The sequence below is a fragment of the Xenopus laevis genome, chromosome 7S (assembly GCF_017654675.1).
Source record: "Xenopus laevis strain J_2021 chromosome 7S, Xenopus_laevis_v10.1, whole genome shotgun sequence".
Lineage (NCBI taxonomy): Eukaryota > Metazoa > Chordata > Amphibia > Anura > Pipidae > Xenopus > Xenopus laevis.
In genome coordinates this window covers 94,014,559-94,039,824 of record NC_054384.1, presented here as the reverse complement: position 1 = coordinate 94,039,824, position 25,266 = coordinate 94,014,559, and the positions used below count along the sequence as shown (strand labels likewise).

General features: G+C 41.5%; 1 protein-coding gene across 1 annotated transcript in view; it reads left to right on the top strand.

Moving 5' to 3' along the window:
• grik5.S (glutamate receptor, ionotropic, kainate 5 S homeolog) overlaps positions 1 to 25,266 on the top strand; it is a 119,237-nt gene that overhangs the window by 21,400 nt on the left and 72,571 nt on the right. Inside the window, exon 2 of the mRNA XM_018228108.2 lies at positions 21,672 to 21,814. Within this exon, the coding sequence (XP_018083597.1) occupies positions 21,724 to 21,814 (91 nt within the window). The 5' untranslated portion in view covers positions 21,672 to 21,723. The remainder of the gene's footprint in view (positions 1 to 21,671; positions 21,815 to 25,266) is intronic.

The following is a 25,266-nucleotide window of genomic DNA, read 5'->3' as shown; positions in this document are numbered from 1 at the left end:
TTTTACTCCACTTAAATGCTAATTTCAAGTTAACACCACTTTTATGTATTTACTCCAAGATGCTTTTGGAGGCCAATTGGTTTTAGTATTCCTCTAATGTGAAGCAAAGCATGCAAGGTTCTTCATAAAAATAAATGCCCATTCTTACAGTGCCCAGGATTGTCATGACTTAATTTGTTATTAGCACATTGCTGATCACTGGTCAAGGCAGAGCTCGTTGGCAGCAGCTCGGGGGCCCCAGGGCCCGGTGGTTGCAGGAATAGCCTCTGTCTCCACATTTAAGCTCAGTGAATTCCTCTCTATACTCCACTGCTATTGTCTGAAACAATGGCAGATATCTCGTGCCTGCATCTGGCGCAGAAGGTCTCTTGGGTCAGTTCAGCGGCAGCATCGCAGGAATACACCAGCCTTAGTTTTCCAAATGAGGTTACAACTGGGCACGCTTTTCTTGTTTGGGGCATTTTTTTCTAGGCCACCTATTTATGGGGAAAATGATTGTGTTGGATTTTCTGTCAGATAAAAAATATGACCGTTTGTCAGTATAAAAGGAAATAAACAATGAACACAGATAAACCTGCAGTCTATTACTGGGACCCAAGAGCTCTGGGCTGTTTGCAAACCATCTGTTATCCCAGGCACAATGCAACATGGAACAGCTCCTGTCTAGTCTGGTAGCTCTGACCTCCATTCCTCTCAGCGCAAGGAACTGGATTTTTTTTAAAAAAATGTTGCACAAATTATAGTTACTTTAACAGTGGAAGTACAAACATAACCATTATGCAGTTGCCATACCTCCCAACTGTCCCGTTTTCAGCGGGACAGTCCCGCTTTGGACAGCTCAACCCGCAATCCCACATTTGTACTGGAAAGTCCAGATTTTCTCTGCACTGAACAGCCAGAAAAAAATACAATGTTTTTAACTTAATTGGCTTTTGGCAGAGAGACCAGAACAGTCACAGGTGCAGATAAGATACTTTTGTAACAATTTTGAGATAAGGAAATAAGTAATTGTAACAAATTAGACAACAGGTCCCTTGGGAGAAGTTAGACAAGCAGCTTAAAGGGCAATTCACCTTCATTAGCAAAACTGTAATAACTGAAAAAAACACAGAAATATATTCAAACTTAAATAACCTGCCGAAGGGAGTGTGACTGTGGGATAGCAGGTATAGTAGGGAGAGATGGTGTCTATAGTAACAGTGGGATAATAGTCTCTGGGAAGAGAGTGTGACTGTGGGACAGCAGGTATAGTAAGGAGAGATGGTGCCTATAGTAACAGTGGGATAATAGTCTCTGGGAAGGGAGTGTGACTGTGGGATAGCAGGTATAGTAGGGAGAGATGGTGCCTATAGTAACAGTGGGATAATAGTCTCTGGGAAGAGAGTGTGACTGTGGGACAGCAGGTATAGTAAGGAGAGATGGTGCCTATAGTAACAGTGGGATAATAGTCTCTGGGAAGGGAGTGTGACTGTGGGATAGCAGGTATAGTAGGGAGAGATGGTGCCTATAGTAACAGTGGGACAATAGTCTCTGGGAAGGGAGTGTGGCTGTGGGATAGCAGGTATAGTAGGGAGAGATGGTGTCTATAGTAACAGTGGGATAATAGTCTCTGGGAAGGGAGTGTGACTGTGGTATAGCAGGTATAGTAGGGAGAGATGGTGCCTATAGTAACAGTAGGATAATAGTCTCTGGGAAGGGAGTGTGACTGTGGGATAGCAGGTATAGTAGGGAGAGATGGTGCCTATAGTAACAGTGGATAATAGTCTCTGGGAAGGGAGTGTGACTGTGGGATAGCAGGTATAGTAGGGAGAGATGGTGCCTATAGTAACAGTGGATAATAGTCTCTGGGAAGGGAGTGTGACTGTGGGATAGCAGGTACAATAGGGAGTGATTGTGCCTATAGTAACAGTGGGATAATAACGTTTGGTAAAGGACTGTGAGGCCATTGCATGATACCAAGATGGCAACAGTTGGGTAAAATGAAGTATCAGTGTCACCCAGTCTGTGACCCCTTAGTTGTCATGAAAGTGGTAATTCTAGCCCTAGTCATAGTGGCCCATACAAGAAAGCTTGGCATATTTGTTAAAGGATTTAAAGGGTTAACCTATTTACTGCCAGAGACCAAGCCAATCAGCTCCAGCTGCCCTATTTACCGGAATCAGTTTTGCTTGTCTCAGTTTCTCCTTATCAGATATTTTCTGTTTATCCCCGTGACTGATGCTCCGAATGAGACTTGCTGTACAAACAGAGGACAAAGAAAAAACATTTACCTGTAGATTTTTAAGCCTGACAATGTGTGTGATCATCAGCAGAGGAGATTAGATAAATATCATAATAATCAAAAACCCTCTAGAGTTTATGTTTGCCATAGGCAGATAGTGTGTGAATTTCTTTAAACATGAATAAATCATACCATTGTACAGAATATGTCCTAGAGCACTGTTTAAAGCCATGTTGCCTTCCAGTGACTGCTGTAAGTTCATGGGTACTCCAGTTTCCTCCAACGCTTCAGAAAACAGTGGGACATTTACTAGATCCTGATTCAATTGACTCTAGATCGGTGATTCTCAAAGGGATACATGGAGCAGTGACAGGGAGGAGCCAGTTTGGTTGAGAATTGGGAAAAGTACCTATTTGCTCTCCTAGATACGCCTGGAATCTCAGAGTGGAGTTCAGTTAGGTTTAGATTTCTGTTGAAAATGTATTTGCCCATCTAGTTATAACAAAGTCCAGCTTTAGGTTCATGTAGCTTGAGCTTTTGAGTCAAAAATATATTGGATATCCTAGATATTCTTAGAACTATGGCTGAATGACACCATTGTTTTCCACTGGCCAAAGGGGGCCTGAACGCAAGAAGTTCAACAACTGCTGCGCTATATATTATATTATAGGGACCTGGAATGATAAGATCCACTAGAGTGGTGATGTGAATGATCAGCAAGTTCTGCATATATGTAATGACACCTTTAAGATAACTTTTAGTACATTAAAGAATAGCTGATTTCCGGCGGAATTACAGGATGTAATAAATATGTGAAAAAATTGATATGCCGTATTTTTTCGGCCGCCAAACAAATTATAGCTAAAGCATGGAAAACACCTACTCTTGATATACCTTTGGTTAAGTCCAGATTAGATGGTTACATGGTGATGGAGAAGCTTACCATGCTGGCTAGTGACGAGATTGATACTTTTCATGGGATCTGGGACCCGTGGCTCCGATATAGAGGACTTACTATTTGACTCCAGTCCTGTTGCCCTTTCTTAGAAAATACAGCCCTTGACCTAAATACCTCCTTACCTATATCATGCCTATACAATGTATACCACCACGACTGTTACTGCTTTGAGATGGTTCGCTGTAAGAGTTGAGACTATATATATATTTTTTTTTTTTTTTTTTTCTCTCTCTATCTTTACTGTCCCTTGTTTTCTTTCTTCCTTCCATGGCATGGGAAGTTTCCTAGGGCAATTGTTCCATTATGGCTATGTTGACTTGATATGCTGACTCTGTACTAACGTAATGTGTATCCCTGTTTATACTGCATTTTGTTGGATATTGTCATATTGCCAACTGTCATTTTTTTTTCTCTTTCCATTGCCTTTTTTTTTGTTTTCTGTATTTCCTTGAAAATTGAATAAAGATTATTTTCAAAAAAAAAAAGAATAGCTGATTTCAAGCACCTTTTCATTTAGCCTTCATTTTTTCTTTTTTATAGTTTATGAATTATTTGCCTTCTTCTGACTCTTTCCAGCTTTCAAATGGGGTTCACTGACCCCATCTAAAAAAAAAACAAATGCTCTATAAGGCTACAAATATATAGTCATTGCCATTTTTTATCACTCACCTTCCTTTTCCGGCCCACTACTATTCATATTCCTTTTTTCTTATTCAAATCATTGCATGGTTGCTAGGGTAATTTGGACTCTAGCAACCAGATTTAAAATTGGAGAGCTGCTGAATAAAAAGCTTAATAACTCAAATACAACAAATATTAAAACATTGCAGGTTGTCTCAGTATATCATGCCGTACATCATACTAAAAGTTATTGCAAACAGGGAATGCCAGTCTCTGGAATTGCAAAACATGCTGGCATCTTCTAAATACATGTAAATCTTATTATTATAATTATTATTATTATTAATAATAATAATAATAATAATAATAATAATAATAATAAGGACGGAAGTGCTTGTCTTATATTGTATAATATAATATATTCTTCAGTTAAACAGCAAATGATATGGTGAGTGGTAATTTGCAGCACATCAAGAAAAGTGATTTTCTTCCCCATTTCTTAATGAAATTGATTGAAGCATCTCCAGGGCATAAGGACACATCAGACACAGTGAATAGCAGATCATAGCATCTCTGGCCGGGGATGTTGGGAGTTGTAGAACAATCATGGAGTGGCATTCCTGTATAAGATTCAAATGTCACTTTAATCTATAGGAGCTTAGTGCACAGATGCTTAGATTCTGGGGACATAAGTACAACCTGTTGGATGGAGAGACAGAGAGAGAGTCCATTTAAACTTAAAGGAACAGTAATGGCAAAAAAGGAGTGTTTTAAAAAAAATAATTAAAATGTAATAGTGTTGTCCTGCACTGGTAAAACGAATGTGCAGCTATGGGGACAGCCATTCAAGCACAGGATACACAATGGATCACAGATACATTCTGAAGAACCCCATTGTATACTACAGAGCTTTTCTGTTATCTGCTGTGTATCCGGTGCCTTTTCTCCATTTTCAGCTTCGAATGGCTGCCCCCATGGCTACACAGCAGCTTGTTTACACAAACTATTGTAGAGTTTCTGAAGCAAACACACCAGAGTGCAGTTCATTATATTTTCATTACTTTAATGCACTTTTTATTTTTTGGTGTTAGGTTCTTTTTACTTAGTATATACTGTAGCATCACCATAATATAACATAGTCTTCATTTACAACCTAATGGCAAGAGCAACAAGTAAAAATGTCAACATGTGCCTAGCCCCAATACATTGGTTCAACTTGTGCTGGTGAACTGATCAGTTGTGCAAAGTTGAAAGTAGAGGCATTTGGGTGCAAGAGAGCCCTGGAATAAACAATTGCTTTGAAAAGCAAGTGCAGCCATGGCTTTATCTGACTTGCAACTTGTAGGGCACTCTAAAGGTGGCCATACACAGAGAGATCCGCTTGTTTGGCGATGTCACCAAATGAGCGGATCTCTCCCCCATATTCCCACCTTGAGGTGGGTGGTATTGGGCTGATGCGATCGTTAAGGTGGCCATAGACGCACAGATATATTGTATGGTATACGGTGAGTGTATGGTTTGAAAATAGCCCACAGATATCGGCAGAAGACTTGCCGATATGTCGGTCGGCTCATCGATCAGGCTGGACACAAAATTTTGATTGGGTGCCACTGAAGGCACCCAGACATCGTGCTGAATCGTCACATACAGGTAGAATTCTATTGTTTCTATCTGTATATCTGAAGATTCAGCTCTACACGTGTATATTGAAATGAACAATCTTTCTTGGAAAGATCTTTTCCAACAAAAATCGTAATTGTTACGTCTATGGCCACCTTTAGTCCTAGGGCCCAACGATGGGATCATAATGAAAGGAATATGGGCGGTCAGATCGCAGGACCGCATCAACAAGCAGATGCAGTCTGCCAGGATATTTAGCCCTGACCAATCGACATTTAGCTGACTTTTGGCCAGATATCAATCAGGGAAGCCCGTTGGAGGGCCCCACACACTGGCCAATAAGCTGTCGACTTGGTCTGTCGGCAGCTTTAGTCGTCCCGTGTATGGCCAAGTCTGTTTTTTAAGCACCACTTGTACCAGAAATGATAACATTCACCACACTTTAGATACCCTTCAGCTGCCCCATCAATTGCTGTGTAGGCAGCACAAATGATTTTGCATTGTGCCCACAGGACTGCATTAGCCTTTGTGCCCTCATGGCCTAAACACTGGTATATAAATTAATTCAGTAGCCCTTTGTCTGGGTGAGCTGCAGGTTCCGTGCACAGTTGCTAGGTCGGTGCCATGGAACAGGCAGGCTTCAGCAACACCTGAATATCTGTCTCTGTGCCTGAAATTACTTCTGTAAAGCTTCGACTACAGCTAATGGGTTTGAGACCATAAACACAGATGTCTAACTGCACCTAATTGTGCAAGGTTAAGGAGCCCCTTGATTGCGAGGCACTGCCTTCAGTTACAGTGATAAATAGACTTCAGCTGAATTCTGCATGTATGTGTTATAGCCGGCTCTGTCTCCTGTGGGTGACATTGAAAACGCGCTTCTTTCTCTCTCCCCTGCCAGTGACACCGAATGTAATTCTGTGCATTCAAAATTGATTGAGGGTGCCAGTGTGTTTGGATTTGACAGGAAAGGAGCTTTTTTTCCTAAGCGGAACCGTTCCAGATTTTCCATGTTACACTGATGTGCACATTGACAAAGGCAGCACAAAGAATAATGGTTAGGCTCGGCAGAGTGCTGGTGTTGGCAAGTCAAACGGCATCTCATATTCTAGCATATCTGTCTGCTTTACTGGGATCACTCTCCTTTGTTTGGAACCACGTGAAAGAGCCCCTTTCTTTTGTATGTGACAAACTGAGAGACTCCACTCCTGTGTCATATCAAGGTAGCCATTTGTCTAATCGTCTGAAAGTGGAACCCCTTTCTTGGGTGTCTGATACACTGCTGAAACATTGAGGGAGCCCTTATACTGTGTATGTATGAGACATTTACATAATTGAGTATATTCATGTAACAACTGTAATGCAGGGATCCCCAACCTTTTGAAACCATGAGCAACGTTCAGAAGTAAAAGAAGTTGGGGAGCAACAGAAGCATGTGTTTGCTATTTGGTAGCCTCGATGTAGATTGTCAACCTACATTGATGCTCTGTTTGGCAGTACACCTGGGAGCAACATCCAAGGGATTGAAAAGCAACATGTGGTTCGTGAGCTAATGGTTGGGGATCACTGCTGTAAAGCCACGGACCCCTTTACTTTATGTTTTGTACAACTTCTCGGGGGAGGGGGAAGTCATTGAGAGGGCCCTAAAACACTATAAAAAGCTTAAGAATGGTGATAGGTGGTGTGTGACACTATCAGACTGGGGTTTCTCTCTATCTGTTTGATTCAGGGAGGAGGCTTTTCACCTGTCTGTGTGACACTGTTAGACTGAGGGGGACCCTCTCCCTTTTTTTGTGTGCGTGAGACTGTTAGTCTGTGGGTGACACTTGCCTATTATAGACTAAGACTAAGGGGGCTGCTCTTTGTTGTATGACAATGTCACCTACAGAGAGGCTTTCTCCTGTGTGTGTGACAGTGTAAGAACAAGGAAGCCCCTCTCCTGTGTGTGAGACACTAACAGACTAAATGATTACTACATGAATAGCGAGTGGTGGGGGGCTGCAAACCATCAGGGTAATCTGTCACTCTGGGCAATAGTCACTTGTGGATTCTATCCTTGCTCTGCTGTAATTGGAGGTTCTGTGGTGCGTGAAAATTAACTTTAATTAACCTTAACTCGTTGATACCCGAAATACAGATGGAGCAGCCTGTGAGGCTACAGAATGGCTATGCGAGAGGGAGGCTGAGCAGTCTCATGCCTATGGGATCTATTGAATAAGAGAAAGGGCTTCAGCTTAGTTTTGTCTCTCTTTTATATAGAGAGGCTGGTTTTCCAGCAAGGAGTCTGACACTGCCTCCCCTGCCTCTAGGGTTATTTAGCAGCACCTAAATCACTGGTTATTAACAAGCTGCTTCCTACTGTCCTGAGATTCAGTAATGGGGCTGTCTCTCTCTGGACTAGAAGCCAGGTAATGTCTCGGAGTGATGAAGTTCTGTCTCTCCTTAGCTGTCAGAGAATGGAGGGCTTTCTGCCTATTTCGCTGGCTGCATGGCCCATGTTATTGGTGCAGCTGTCTTAGTGATGGGTTTTTCATGCTTAATAATGGGTCTCATTAACTGTTATATGGCTTCTTCTAACAGTCATTGGACCGGTTCCTTATGCCCTTTATGGAAGTGCCTTTCCATCATAGGGGTGGCTTTTTCTCCGACAAAGCTGTCTCTCCATCTGTTCTTGAGCTGTTTGTTAAAGACTCACGAATGCTAGCATGGACGTTGTTTATATGTGAAATTGTGCATTCTAACAACAGGCAGCCATCTAGGCATTGCCTTCGTGCAGAATAACTCAGACTAAGATTCTAATATTATAGCGAATGGATAGAGCAGAATCAGTAGGGACCATGCTAGGTTCCTTCTGTCCACCTTACAACATATACCTGCCCACCCAGGAACCGAATATGGCCAGACTCATACCTGTGTGCAGTATAGTGAGTGGCTCTGTGCCCTGCGAATGATTTACTGACATAGGTGTTAATTGCTTCAGTTCAGTTTCCAATAGCAACAACTGATCTTTCTAAAAGCTCTTTCTGATCTTTCTAAAGCTGGCCATACAGTATAAGATCTGCTTGTTTTGCAAGGATCATTTGTGTAATGATCAGATCATAATTGCCTCTATGAAGGCCATTGAATGAGGACTGTATGACTGGGCAGATGCAGTCCTCAATTGTACGGTAAAATCAAACCTGCCTGATTGACCTGGTTGACTTTACTGGTAAATTGCATTGGTCCGAATGCAAGTAAATACACTTTATTAGTGGCTTGTGTTGCCTCTCTGGGGCATTTAATGATATGCATACTTAATAAAAGAGTTCCAAAGTTACATTTCTGTATTGGCTACTAACCACAAGTTTAAGCCTCTTTTCTATAAGGTATGCAATCTTTATCTAGTATGTTGCATTGTGTTAATACAGGCGTGCATAGGAAGGATGGGGCTGAACTGAAATTGTGACCCAGACGATGTTGTTCTCAGTGAGCCACTAATTGGATGGTTATTATTCCTTCAAGCAGTGTGTCTGTGGCATGCACCTTGCTCTCCTGGCTCTATCCTTATTTATTTATCTTAACGGGAAGAAATCCATTGAGTTTGCCGTTGTTTTCAAGTATGCCCTGTGGTACTGTCCGTGCTGATGGCCTGTGATGTGATTTCACAGTCTCACTGGCAGACATCACACAGAGCAGGGAAGGAGACAGCAGGGTGAGAGTAGAAAGACAAGGGCCTGATAAACTGAGAGAATAAGAGTGACAAATAGGGAGACTGGTATGGGGAAAGCAGGATGAGGGAGACATTGATGGAGACCAGGAGGGTAAGGAGGATGAGACAGACAGACAGGGAGACTGGTATGTTATGGGGAAATGAGAATGAGTGAGACATTAGGGGAGACCAGTATGTGGGAAGTAGGATGAGGCAGACATTAATGGAGACCAGAATGGGGTAGGAGGATGAGGGAGACATTAGTAGAGACCAGTATGGGGGAAGGAGGATAAAGGTGACATTAGGGGAGACCCGTATGTGGGAAGTAGGATGAGGCATACATCAGAGGAGACCAGTGTGGGGGTAGGAGAATGAGAAAGACATTAGTGGAGACCAGTATGGGGTAAGGAGACAGACAGGGCGACTGGTATGGGGAAAGTAGGATGAAGGAGACATTAGGGGAGACTGGTATGGGGGAAGGAGGATGAAGGAGATATTAGGGGAGACCAGTATGGGGGATGGAGGAGAGAGACAAAAAGGGAGAGTGGTATTAGGAGGGAGATAGAATATGTTTAAGGGCTATCTGCTAAATGTTTAAGACCCTGTCCTACCATATCTTTCACTTCATGAGTGCTGTTTTTGTCTTTTCCTGGATGAGTGAGATAAAAGGCTACACTGGTATGGTGATAGAAAGGGAGACTGGTATGGAGGATGAGGATGAAAGAAATGGAGATGGTATGGGCAGTGTGTTAGCAGAGAGCTCAAGGCAAAGCAAACCCATTATTTCATATGAGGTGCTTTCATAAATAAATCCTTGGTGTATATATATGCCTCTGAAAAAAGAGCAGGCTTTGCAGGCTTGTTGCATTAGTGAGTAGGTCACATTAGGCCTTGACTTCCATATCAGCAGAGGTGGCAGAGATCAGGTGGATTTGGGAACAGATTTGCCTTCAAGTCTAGAGTTGGCTTGCAAAGCATCATGACTTCATAGTGAATTGACATTTTCCCTTTCTTTTATTTGTATTCTCATTGATTTAGGGTTTTCTGTAACAATAGAGCTTAATGGCTGTAGCGTATGTGCAGGAAGGGCTGTTATCATTTATAATTAACAAGCTGCTCCCGTATCTATAAACTATTATAAAGGATGATGGGCTTAACAATGTCAGGGGGCCTATTGGCTCCCAGAGGGAGTAGTCTGGACAGAGGAGGAAGCCCAAAAAGGGTTAAAGGCAGAATATGCAGTACAGGTAGGAATTAGGCACAATCGTTAGTAAAAGTCCAGGCAAGATTTCAAACAGGCAGGCAGATACGGATCAGAGTCAGGATCGAACCAGGGATCATAACGGACAATAATACACCCAGGTACTCACAGAACTGAAGACCTATAATTGGGCAGGGTTTCAGCGACCAGGGCGCCCTTTTATTACAAAATCCCGGCACCAGTGATGACGTCATCATGCAGCAACGCAGCACCCATGTGTTCAGCATGGGCGCCGCCATTTTGGATTTTCACTGCGACCGCCGGGAAGGTAAGCAGTGCCGTTGGGGTGTTTCTGGCAGTCCTGACAAACATATGCCAAGGAGAAGTATCCCATTGTAAAAATTATTCCAAAGCTCATTACTGGTCAAAGTGGAGTCATTTTATTGTCTAAAATTGCAGATACACAGCTCTAGCCTCTTGTTCCTTGTGTCTGTAAGTACTGAAAGGACACAGGAGGTAGCGGTTGCCATGAAGTTTGGAGTTTTATTTGGGTACAGTGTTGGAGTGGAGATTGGGGGCCCACCAAGGTTGCCACCTCAGGCAATCTCACGGCCCCCTGCCCCCGCTGCAACCCCCCTCCACCAGCCTCCTCTGTGTGATTATAGGGATACTGTCATGGAAAAAAAGTTTTTTTCAAAATGAATCAGTTAATAGTGCTGCTCCAGCAGAATTCTGCACTGAAATCCATTTCTCAAAAGAGCAAACAGATTTTTTTATATTCAATTTTGAAATCTGACATGGGGCTAGACATATTGTCAATTTCCCAGCTGCCCCAAGTCATGTGACTTGTGCTCTATAAACTTCAATCACTCTTTACTGCTGTTCTGCAAGTTGGAGTGATATCACCCCCCTCCCTTTTCCCCCCCAGCAGCCAAACAAAAGAACAATGGGAAGGTAACCAGATAGCAGCTCCCTAACACAAGATAACAGCTACTTGGTAGATCTAAAAACAGCACTCAATAGTAAAAACCCATGTCCCACCAAGACACATTCAGTTACATTGAGAAGGAAAAACAGCAGCCTGCCAGAAACCATTTCTCTCCTAAAGTGCAGGCACAAGTCACATGACTGGGGGCAGCTGGGAAATTGACAAAATGTCTAGCCCCATGTCAAATTTCAAAATTGAATGTAAAAAAATCTGTTTGTTCTTTTGAGAAATGGATTTCAGTGCAGAATTCTGCTGGAGCAGCACTAATAACTGATTAATTTTGAAAAAAACTTTTTTTCCCATGACAGTATCCCTTTAAAGTCAAAAAGTTTGCGACCAAATGGTTATTGCGAACATTTGCAGTGTATATAATAAAACTTTGCAATCGCAAACCGTTTTTTTGAGGCAAAATATTTCACAAAACTCCAGAGCAGGTGGTAACGCTAACCTTTGCTTAGCGATAATGTTCAATGTAATATTCGCCAGGGAACGTTTTATCATTGCGAATAGTGCTAAACATTTGCAAAAATGCCATTTTAAGTTTTGGCACTAGATGGTTTGTGCAGTTAAAGAAACAGTGGAGAAATCTTTCTGCTGAAATCCTTGAAAGATGACATTGCTGCAAATGTTCCAGACAACAGTGCAACCAGCCCTCTCTGCATTGTAATCAGTCTCCTCTAATTACCAAATTGTAGGTTTCTTTATTCAGCTAACTAGTTCTTATTCTTTTATTAAGCTAACTAGTGTCTAAAGGTGGCCATAGACGCACCGATAATATCGTACAAAACTAATTTTCGAACAATATTCGGTGCGTTTGTGGTGGGAGACAAGCCGACAGATATCGGCAGAAGACTTGTATATCGGTCGGCTTGTCGATCGGGTGCCTTTTAAAGCACCTGAACATCAGCAATTGTTATTCTATTGTTTCTGCTGGTTCAGCTCTAAATGTGTGTTGAAATGAACAATCTTTCTTGGAAAGATCTTTTCCAAGAAAGATCGTAATTGTAACGTCTATGGCCACATTTACGCTTACCTTTACCCAGGGGTGTAACTATAAAGGAAGCAGCCCCTGCAGTTGCAGGAGGGCCCAGTAGTGTATGGGGCCCAGTGAGATCCTAATTAATTAGCAATTTCAATATATCTTGGCAGAATAGTTCAATTTAATGTTTTGGGGCCCTAAACTGGATTTGCTATAAAATCTAGTTACACCACTACCTTTACCACTCACCTGTCTCCCTGTCTTGCACATTTCATGGCAGCATCTCTGATGTGTTGACACTAGGGTTGCCACCTTTTCCTGGAATAAAATACCGGCCTTCCTATATATTTATCATTTTTCCCTATTAATAACATTGGGATCAACCATCATTTTTACCGGCCATTTGGCAAACCTAGTTGACACCCTCCTAGGGGTGATGGCCATGTGCTGGTGCCAGTAACTACTTTCTATTCATATGACTCTGGAGCTGTCAGACAACAATCTCACCGAAGAGAGGACTTCCAAGCAATCTTTATCTGACAATCCCAGCATCTGCCATAGGCAAAATGTATATACTGTAAATGGCATGGACTCCACTTGCTTATGTTTGCTTTAATAAAATGTGGTTACCTTATTCCTTCCTATATATGAGAGCTTCCCTGTTGCTTTCACCTGCTGAGCTGATGGATGCTCTTAAAAGAACAAAGCACCACATAAAAGAAATATTGCAGATATAACTAATCTATAAATATGAATATTCTGTGCACACATGCTATTAGTTTATCTATCTGCCTGTGTATAAACCTCAGGAACCCACATGCAGGAGCCTGCTATAACATTCAGATATGAAATATAAAAAATATAAAGCTGTTTTCCAGCAAGTTTGGGCAAATTGCTTTATTTGTGCAGATTTCTCTTGCTGTCACCCAGCGTTACTATGTGTAAATGTTTTTACAACGAACTCTTTAAAATAAATGCATATATTTTGTAACAAGCAGCAGGCGCAGGGAATGCATCTTGCCTGGAATAAATCACATTTAAAGGAACATTACAGAAATATATAAAAAGTCTGTTAAGAGATAAGCTCAGGCTGCTGCTGCTGCTTCATCTTCTTAGTGTCCCTCCTTTATTACCTTTGTTATTATTTGTCTTTTCCTTCCTTTTAAAGCAATGCAGGTATATGACCTGTTATCCAGAATGCTTGGGATCTGCAATTTTCTGTATAAGGGATCTTTCTGTAATTTGGATCTCCAAACCTTAAGTCTAATAAAATCATTTAAACATCTTATAGTCTTGTTTTGCCTCCATAATTAATTATACTCTAGTTGGGAATCAAGGTAATGTCATTATTACAGAGAAAAAGATAATCATGTTTAAAAATTGTAATTATTTGATAAAAATGGAGTCTATGAGAGATGGCCTTCCCATAATTCAGAGCTTTCTAGATAACAGGTTTCCAAATAATAGATCCTATATCTGTACTGACAATCCATATTCCATTTCTAACTACGACAAAAGGGATAACTCCAGGACCCAGCAAAATTACTTTTAATGCTGTGTGTGTGTGGGTAGAGTCCTGTTTGGGGTACGGTACATTAGGTCCTGGCAACAGCAATTCCAAAAATGGAATTTGAAGTGTCTCGGTGACTTTATACAGTAGGTTATGACACGTGGGCCATGTTCTCCCGCAACACCATTCAAAACCTCCATTGCCCCTCTAATTTTCTTGCGTGGGACACCCATGACAGTGTGGGAATAGGTGTTTTTTTTAGTCTCCAAATAAGCATTGCTGACCAGTCTATAGTTATCAGGGCTATTTCAGCTGCCCTGACATGGATAAAGCATATTTCTGCCAGCCCATATTGTAAAGGCTGATTTACATTTCTAAATGGAATCTCTGCCCTCGAAGTTACCTGGCTCGACCTTCACATATGATAAACACCATGTCTGGCAGTGTATGGTGCATAGACAGCGCTACATTCCTCCCAACTGTACCGTTTTTCCCAGGACAGTCATGATTTTGACAGCTCAGCCCGCAGTCCCAGATTATTACTGACATGTCCTGACATTCTCTTTGATCTCCTGCACTGAACAGCCAGAAGAAGATACAAAGTTTCTAAAACGTAATTGCCTTTTGCCAGAGAGCCCAGATTATGCGGCAGGTGCACTTAGATACTTTTGTAACAATTTAAGATAAGCAAAAAAAAAAACAATCATAACAATTTAAGATAAGCAATGAAACAATTGGGGAAACTGTGACTTGCAGCTAGGGTTGGCACCTGGCCGGTATTTTACCGACCTGGCCGGTAAAAATGATGGCTGATCCCAATGTTATTAATAGTGAAAAAAGATAAATATATAAGAAGGCCGGTATTTTTTTCCAGAAAAGGTGGCAACCTTACTTGCAGCTTTAAGGGCAATTCACCTTCATTAGCAAAACTGTAATAACACATAAAAACCACAGAAATGTGTTCAAACTTTCATAACCTGCTAAAAGAACATGGTATTTAGGTGGTGTGGCCACAAAAATGTGTGTGGTCAACGCTCTATGCACGGGATATCTTTTTGTCCCTCTTTCTATTTCCAAAATGTTGGGAGGTATGAGATGCAACTCTTCTTTATTTCACTTGGACTGAACAAACACAGCAATGGAGTGGTGCCCCATACTTTGTAAGGCCCCTTGTAGGGTTTACTATCCATCCATTTGGCCCAGGAACATATATGGCCTCCTTTAGGTCTTATAAAGACATCCAGTATAACTGCACTGACAATAACCTGACATATAAAATTGGGTACCAATACAAGGGCTTCCAGAAATCCCATCCAAAGGGTTCCGTTGAATTGGGAAGGGGTTTCTGATGGTGCAGCTGAATGCTTTCTCATGCTGTTGCACCAGAGTTGCTCTATGATACAATGTTGACATGAAAGTGTTTGTGAAACACATGCCATCATAATAACATTCCACTTGAGAACAAGTCAATGTGTAAGCTCTGTTCTGAGCACACAGATGGGATTTTATATGTGAGTAAACCCACCTACACATGCATTTATGTGTGAGATCTGCATAAGGCCATGCAAAAAAAATGTGCAAGGAAAATGATATATAGAAAAAAGCATTAAGAAGAATATTTGATCTGCACTAAGTTAACCAATTAGCTAACCAAGCTAATTCTAAGATAGGGCTGACATTAGGGGTACTACATGTTAAAGGGGTCTTAAAAGTGGGATTATTGGGCCACAAAACGGTGTGACTTGTGCCAATTGGGTAGTATGGGGTCCTGGGATTCATGATGATAGCTCTGACTCTAACAGTGACTCTAACAGCTCTGACTCTAAGGGGCCGATTCACTAACTTCGAGTGAAGGATTCGAAGTTAAAAAACTTCAAATTTCGAAGTTTTTTTTGGGCTACTTCGACCATCGAATGGGCTACTTCGACCTTCGACTATCGAAGGATTCGAAGTAAAAATCGTTTGACTATTCGACCATTTGATAGTCTAAGTACTGTCTCTTTAAAAAAAACTTCGACCCCCTAGTTCGCCATCTAAATGCTACCGAAGTCAATGTTAGCCTATGGGGAAGGTCCCCATAGGCTTGGCTAACTTTTTTTGATCGAAGGATATTCCTTCGATCGTTGGATTTAAATCCTTCGAATCGTTCGATTCGAAGGATTAAATCGTTCGATCTAAGGAATTATCCTTCGATTGTTCGATCAAACTATCTGCGCTAAATCCTTCGACTTCGATATTCGAAGTCGAAGGATTTTAGTTCCTAGTCGAATATCGAGGGTTAATTAACCCTCGATATTCATCCCTTAGTGAATCGGCCCCTAACAGTGATACTCATTTGCACAAGTGCAATTACCTATAGCAAACAGTTAAATCTTTGCTGTAATTTTCATTTGTAATTTCTAATAGACTAATCAAATCAAATTGCTCTGGCCTCAGAAAGAACCCCTCCAGAACTGCAAGCCTCTCAGTATTCTGTTCTAACCCCGGTGTCAGGCAGCTGTCTTCTCTGAAAATATTATGTTAAAATCCTGTGATAGCATGTTATCTATACATTTGCTCTATGATGTCACGTGGGTATAGACCTAGTAATAGGGCCACCAGTGTTAACGGGACACTACAGTAAGGCACTCTATTATCAAATGTTTTCTCTCCTGATGCTTGGAAGGGCAGAGGTTGGCTGGGGAAAAAGCCGACATTGTGTTAACCTACCTTGCACTATACAGTGTATCACCCAATTCCATAGTCTCTCCCTTTCATTCTCACTAATGTGACACTGAGGCTTATTCTACTGGAAAAGATAAACAGATTGGACAGTTAAAGGGTATGTAAAGGCAAAAAAACTAAAATCCTATTTTTACTTTCTTTCATGAAAAAGAAACCTATCTCAAATACACTTTAATTAAAAAATGTATGAAGAAACCTGACTGTATGCAGTGAAATTCTCCCTTCATCTACTGCTGAGGATAGGAATTGTCAGACGGTCCCCAAATGCTCTGCAGGGAAACAATCATACTTATGAACAGCAGGGGGAGCCCCCGCCGAACTCAAGCAGCTTTGTTTGTTTCCCTGTAGAGCAGTCGGTGACTGTGAGATTCGTATTGGATTTTATTTTTGCCTTTACATCCCCCTTACTGTATCCAACTCCAGCTGCAGGGACAAAGATCATGGAGCCAGATTTAAACAGATAAACTGGGATTCTTTTTGGAGGATTATTTTGCTGCAGTTACTGGTTCTGCAGAGTTGGAGAAAGTTTGTATTAAGCAATAAAAAAAACTATTAAATCCACATTAGATTACATAACAACACAGGACCCAGTGCAGTCTGTATATTCTGATTATTAATCAGTCTTGCTGTATCGGCTTCTGGCAGATATTATATTTGACTTGTGCTGTTTTGATAATTTATGACGATCCCTAAGCAGCCCAGACCACTCTGAGCATGTGCACAATCTTGGTCTTGCAAAGCACCTGTGGCCAACTTTGAACCACCTGCGACCAACTTTGAAAGCATAAATCATTTGTTTGATTAGACTTGTGGTGCAGTAAGTTCATGTTTATGTTTAGTATACAAAATACAGCATTTCTAGCCTTATTCCATTTTAGACTTTACTTACCCTTTGAAGGGGCACAGAGACAGCACAGAAAACTGGGTGACAGCGATAGTACTCTTCTATAAGGGACCTTTGAAAAGCTTGCAACATCTCTCACCCAGTCGTCCATATTGCAAGGTTTGATAATAAAACACAAACCCTAGGAAGATGCTTAAAATATTTTTATTAGGACCAATGGAATTAGTGTGGTAACCCACAAGTGTGAACAATAGGTAACCCACAAGTGTGAACAATATTTAAAAAAAATTATTTTGTTGGACGGGGTGCATGGGGACCTCCAGTAAATCTTGTACTATAGACCCTCTCTTAACTCCTAGTCTCTTTTCTTTACTTAAACTCATCTATCTTTCCTTCCTTGTCTTCTTTGTTCTCAGACAGAAATGGAGAATGGCCATTGCATAGGCCAAATGGTTGGTTTAACAGGAAGGCCCACCATGATTCCTTTGGGACCTTAGTGGAACAGTCCAACGCTGGGTCTGAGTATCAAGCTTTTATCCCAGCCACCTTCTACCAGCCTTGCTGGTAGTTGCTCCTGAATGACTGAAATACTGACATCTGTAGCTCAATGGGGATAGACGAGACGAGAGCTAAAACTGCCCAAGCAGCTATAATATCAATTGTCTCTGAATAAATTTGGGGTTTCACAGGCAATTGAATGTGATGCTGCAGGGAAAGCTGATGTGGACAGTTGGTGGGCAAGGATTGGGAAGACATGGCACCTGCAGTAAGCAGATTTCCAACATCTGTTAATAGAACTGAAACAAGCAGGCGCCTGCTAAGAAAGGAGCCAGACTAAAAATGCTGGAGTAGATGTAAGAAGCACAGAAAGGCGAAACTGTGCTGTGGAACAGCAATGGGCATGGATACAGCAATGAGGAACAGGGAGACTTGAGGTGTCCCAGTGTAAGCACTCCTGCCTGCTACCTGTCACTCTGACTGATGCTCTCCATTAGTGTCCCCGGGTCATTATACGAGATGGAGCTCTTATATGATAAATGGGACAGTGCACAAGAGGAACTCATATATCAATGCCCTTCCCCACTGGCGTGTGTGCCTGTACCTGAATATATCCGGCACGTGCCAATGCATGCTCCTAGCTCAGCTTTCATGCACATGAAAATGCATCTTAACACTTTTTCCAACTACAACTCCCAGCATTGTCCATGTAGTTTAGTTGGCAGGGTGTTACTAGAAGAAGCAGATCAGCGAAAGACAAAGAACCCAAAGGGGCACTAAAAATGTAGCTTTCTAAATCTTTTAGTTTCTTGGTCCACAAAAGGACTGTTGGTTTTCATGGTGGGTTTGGTGAAATATTAAAGCTTTGGCTTCAACCATTATACTGATAACTTTGCAGCTGCGACATCATAATGGTACTATCACATTAAGAATTTACCTGCAAATTATATGCTGGAAATGGTGTTCAACATGCAGTAAGTTATTATAGGTGATTTGTGGTGTCACATGGGTCACTTGACTTCTGGAAACGTGTATTAGAAGAAATAGTGGGATCCCTTACAAAATATGAGGCATTTAGTTTTATTGGTTGGTTCTCGTGGTTTAATACAAGCTCACCTTTTATTCTCTGCAAACTATATATTGTTCTCATTGAATTCAGCCTGGCTTAATGTTTTCCCCATTCATAGTTACAAGGATATAAATAGTAGCCAGACGGACTGAAAGGTCTCATGTTCTGACATCCATCTTTCTTCTCCATTCACTCACTCTCTGACACCCATTTCTTTTTCTCCATGTTCTCGCTCTCTCTCACCCACCTTTCTCTCTCTCTCTGTTCTATCTCTCTGAACCCTACGTCAGGTCCGGACTGAGAATTAAAATAGGCCCTGGCATTTCAGGTACACAGAGGCCCAATAAGCCCACATAGAGGCCCAAACAGCCCCCACCAGCCCACTAAATACTGACTTTCTATGGGACCTTATAGCAGCCCCTCTGGCATTTGCCAGAACCCACAGATTGCCAGTCCAGGCCTGCCCTACGTTGTCTGCTCTATTACTCTCTAATGCCCAGCTCTTTTTTCCTGCTCTTTCACTCTAACACCCAGCTCTCTCAGCTTACTTACTCTGTTCTCTCACTCTCTGACACTGTGTTCTTTCTCTCTCCAATCTCTCACTTTTTGACAGAGATCTCTCTCTCAGCACCTACACTTAAAGCTGTTCTCTCTCTCTCGCTGACACCCTATTTTTTCTCTCTCCAATTTCTCATTCTTTGACACCCAGCTCTTTTTCTCTCATGTCTCTCACTCTCTGACACCCATCTCTTTCTCTTTCTGTTCTTTCACTTTCTCTGTTCTCTCAGTCTCTGAAACCATTAGTTGTTTATGTCTCTTTACTCTCTCACTATCTGACACTTATATCTTTCGTCTGTCAACCAGCTCTTTCTTTGGTGTCTCTTATTCACCCGACTCTCTCTAAGATCCTACTCTCTACCTCCCAGGTCTCTTTCCTTTTGTAGTCCGCCCTGCTATAACCCATCCTTCTATCTCTGTTGTTGAGACTGGCATGGGTTCCCTCCCTTGTGTCACTCTTTCATCACTGTCTGCTCTAACACCTCAGTTGCTGCAGCTCAGCTACTTTGGTTAGACATGAAGCCATTGCTTAGCCCAGCTGGCAGAGGCACATGTGTTGCCAGGAAGACTCAATTTGCATTAAGGCCTACAAGGCAGAATGTAAGGTTAAGAATTGCACACAGCCAATCAATCATAGGGAGCCAGACAGGGTGCAGGCAGTGAAGCTTGAACTTCTTCCATGATGCCTCAACCACTATTCCTGAGATAATTCAGGAATACTGGGAAAAAAACCGAAAGTATTGTAGGAAAAAAGAATACGCCAATCACATTTTACCCTTGCATTTAAAAGTTAGTGCTTTTTTCTCATTTTATGTGAGTGCAAGTTTTAACCCATTCCCTGTACTTACAGTGTATCACAGAAACCCGATCTTATCATATTTCCTTTCTCCATGGTCAGGCTCCAACCTCCCCTTTGTCTCTCTCGCACGTTATCTTCTCAAAATAATTGCTTTTCTAATATTCCATTTATTTTTCTCTCTATTTCTATAAAACACTGTCATTTCTATTAACCACTGTGTGTGTGTGTTTGGCTGCAGTCCCTTCGCACAGCCCCATCTAGCAGTGTCTTTTCCCCATACGTTTTAGTGTGTCACAGGGCAGAAATATTGTTGGGTGGGGGCGTTCAATTGATTGGGTAACAAATACGTTTAAAACCGTTTGTGTAGGTTGAAATAGATTAATTCAATACTTTGCCCGTATTTCTTAATTTATAATAATATTTTTTTATAAATGAAATCAAATGAAATGTTTTCCTTATCTATTTTTCATTGTTATAATATCTGTGAAAGACACCAAATGGAGACATGGCATAGCATAACTGTAGGCGGGGCCAGCCAAATAAGAACATTTATGGCACTCTCCATAGCCACTTACACAGAGAGATATCATAAATACGTATTTGCCTAAAATCTGCAGGAATATTTAATTGTATAATGATCATATCATATCTGAGCGATAGCCTCATGAGGCTAATGATCCAGACATGTTCTTTGATTAGTCTAACTGCACTAGACTAATCAAACTGACTCCCTGATTGGTTGTTCTGGGTTATTGCACTGGGACAAATCACCATGTTAAATGAGCCAGGGTGACTTTTCCTGGGAAAAGTCACCATGACAAAAGGCTCAGAGTCACGGTGAATTGCTTCCCACTGCAGTCAAAGAAGATATGTGAGGGTCTAATGGCCTTGAATTATGGCCCAAAAATACAGATGAGGATATTTCTAGGCTGATATTATTGTAGGCTATATACCACTGACAGCGCCTCCCTCTGGATACAGAGAAAAGGTATCTATGGCAGCAATAAAGCCCCATTAAGGAATCAACGATGGGAGAGAATAAAACAATTTGTTGAAGTAGAGCATTCAAAGCAAGTGATATTTTAATGTTACTGTTTGTGTCAAATTTTATTTATAAATGGCTACACAGATGCACTTTTTTCAATTGATTATATGCACTAATACAGGCATGGCCCTGCTTTGTTATTGGACTACAACTCCGAGCATGCTTTAAGATTGTGATTCGGCAACTTCTGAGGTCTGTGTGTTGGCCATTCCTGCCCTAGATATTTCACAGTGGTATATTTTTCACCCTGTTCTCATGTCTCAGCAAGTCGAACACTTATCTGTTGTGCTAATGACTGCTGTTAACTGCTGTATCTTAGAATCACTCTGTCTCTTTGCCCCCCCACAGGTGGTGTCAGCCTGGCTGCGCCCCGATCCGTCTCCATGAGGAGTAGAAGAAGATGCTGCAACTTGAGCTGGGAGCTCCGCTCCTCCTACTGCTCCTGAGTGTCACCTCCCCGGGGGTCTCACTTCTGTCATCCTTACGTGTTGGTGAGCACTTTCCCTAATTCTAACTTGAATTTGAAATGATCATATAGAGCTGGGTATCTTAAAACTGGGTCAGTAGTTGTTGGAGTTTAACATTGGAGGTCCAACCCTTTGTCAGGTCCCTTTCAGCCCATTATAAGGTTACAAATGTTGGTGTACCAGTCATTAGGCCCGGACTGGCAATCTGTGGGTTCTGGCAAATGCCAGGGGGGCTGCTATAAGGTCCCATAGAAAGTCACTATTTAGTGGGCTGGTGGGGGCTGATTGGGCCTCTGTGTACCTGAAATGCCAGGGCCTATTTTAATTCTCAATCCGGACCTGCCAGTCATTCAGATGTTGTTCCAAGAATATCTCAGACATACGTTTTTACCCTAACTCTTACCCTAATTTACCTAGAAGCTGGACCTCTAAGTTATCTAGGAGAGCAGATAGGTGTTGTCCACAAATCTCACCCTTTCTGGTCTTTAGGGTGATCTTTCCCTGCCAGTCCTCCATGATTCTCCCCAGTGGGGTCAGTCCCACAGTTTTGGGAACCACTGATGTAGAGGGAAGGCCTGTCTGCATTGGGGCTGTAGATAATCAGTAACAGGCTTTCATGCCTCCATGAGTTAAGGTGGCCATAGACATTAAGACCGATTTTAGTGTGATCGGACAAATTAGTCAAATTATCATGAAGTTAGTGGACACTAAACGATCATGCATCTAATGATTTCTCATCCAACATTGGAAAGAAAATCGATCGTCTGATTGGCAAATGTTCATCATTCACAGTGAGTTGGCAGGACCAAGCAGGCAGCTACCCACAGTTTTCCTGGCTTAAACTAGACAATATTGGTTGAAATGGTCTTTTTAGTTGATGGGTGAATTGTACATTTAAACTATCATTACAGGATGAACCGAAAATTCTTTGTAGCAGGCACTCAATGAAGGCAAACTTCCACCAGGCAGTTAGTTCAAAGTGAAAAAGAGTTTATTGTGTCCACAGTCTTACAGGATAAGCTTGGTCCTAGGATAACGAAAAGATCCTTTAAAAACCCATGTCTATGTCTATGGTCATATTTAGCCGAAACTACTTCTGTGTAGTGATCTAAGTTTTATCTGTGGCACCAGCATGTCCAGAATGTTCTGACTGTAGTGTATTATTGATGATAGTGCTATAATAAATATTGAAGAAGGGTCTCCAAATAGTAAGTGATTACTCACCACAAAGGAAGAGGCCCAGGTGCACCGCTCTTAGCCCTCAGCACAAAACTGAAAATTCTTTGGAGCAAGCACTCAAATAAAGGCAATCTGTCACCAGGTAGTTGAATCAAAGTGAAACAGTTTATTGTGTCCACAGCCTTTCGCATTAACTTGACTGATATTGCCTGAAAACCACATCTGCCATTGACTTCTACATGACCTTGGCAGGTTTGAGATGGAGTATTTTTTTATTCAGACTTTTAGCAGCCTTGGAGTATTATAAATCTCGAAAAATTCAGGGGATTGTTTTCCACAAAAAAATTGTGTTTTCCCTTTTAAAACTCAGATCAGAAAAATTCAGACTTTAGTAAGTAACCCCCCTTAATGTACAGTAAACAAGTTGCCTCCCTTTCAAAATGTAAAGAATATTTTATGGTTGCTTTGCTGTTGGATTGGTGTATGATTTGACTGCTTGAGAAGGGACTCGATGTGCCACACATACCATCCAAGACGTGCCATAAATTGTGACATAAACTCCCCTTTTTGATACCAAAATATTGAGAATCACTTTGAAGAATTATGATCACTGAATCGAAATTTGTCTGGATACAACAGAGATATAAAAATTGGGGTCCGTCTTATATATATTCTTGGCCCATCTGGACGAAAGCCATGCATTGTGGGGTGTATTGTATGAGTGCCAAACGTTTGACGACAGGCTTATTTATCACTTTCACTGGGGTCCATTTGTGAGAGAGCACTTGGTCTCTGGCCAGGAGTTGACATTAAATGTTAATTGTTTTTTTTAAATTTAATATCTTTGGGGGAATACTAAGACTGGATGAAGGATGAACTCCAATGGAAATATTGGGTAGGTAGACTTTTACAAGAATCAACAGCTTAACCAGGCTCGTTCTCATTGACAAACAACCAATAAATCTTCCAAGAAGATGCTTTCAATTTTTTTGTAGTTGCAGCCAAGACAGTTTTGAACCTCTTTCTCTCTCTTTCTGGGGTGTTTAGTTGCTACTGAAAAGTCACCCAGGCATTATCTTAAAAAAGCTGGGGGTAACTGTACAATGTAGATGACCATCCTTCTACCAGGTTCCTTCTTCTTTCTCTTTTGTATGAACTCCCATGAGTCTGTGGGGGAAGGGGCTTATTCTACAAATTCTACTCCTTTCTCTCTCATCCCATTGATCACTCTCTCCCTGATGGATTTACAATCCACCCTTTGGGACACCCAGCCTATAATTTACTAGTACTGACAAATACATCACTCCTTTGCCCTGCTGACCTTAGACCCAGGACCAGTGGAGGGGAGGTCTGTTTGCCTTTATTGTGCAGTTAGCATTTCTGTCTAGCTCTGCATAATTCTATATAGACCTTGTATAAACTAGTTTAAGCTGCCTTTAATTATCTTCCATAGTATTATCCATTGATTACCACAGGGGGTATGTGCATTTATAAATATGAAACATGTTTTTTTTTAAAGTACACAGGCAATTTTACTTTTTGTTAAAGGTAAGTTTTATTATTTTAAACATTTAAAACAATACAAAACACAACAAGACACCCCATATATATGACAGGGAGTCAAGCAGGAGATACAAGTAAAAGCCATAGAGAGGGTTAGTTGGACACACCAAGGAATAGCCTATTTACTTTGGTTTTTAAGGCACAATTTACTCCACACTGGGACGAGGGATGGCATGACTACTATAACCCTAATTTGGTTACTGTCTCTTTAAATAGCAATTAACCCTCTGCGATCCAGGGCCCTGAATCCCTTTGGTGTATGAAAAGTACTGGGAACTGGGATTTACAGTGCAGTGCATCCATCTAGTGAACACAGAGAAGCACACCTCAGGGGGGGTTCCAATAGGAAAAATCAAACACAAGTTTGCAATGAAACAGACATAACTTTATGTAAAAAAGTAGTGAAAGAACTTGGGCAATCTAATACAAAATGCACTCCTGCAGTGGGGACACGTGGGACCTACCTAACTTACTATTAGGTATAACTCTGACTGTCTATCCAACACAGTCCTTTCTATTATCACAGTCCCAATCCTCTGGAAGGGGTTAATAACCACACAATGCAGTTCAAATGGAATGTTACTTCCCAAGAGCTCTTATACCCAGGTAGCACTACCTTTGCCAAAAGTACCTCTTCCTGTGGAACTTAGCAGCCGCTCCCATGTAGCAGGTGAATGCACAAAACCTTGTATCCTTGCCAATATCCTCCCTTGGGTAGCTCACTCAGTGGGGTG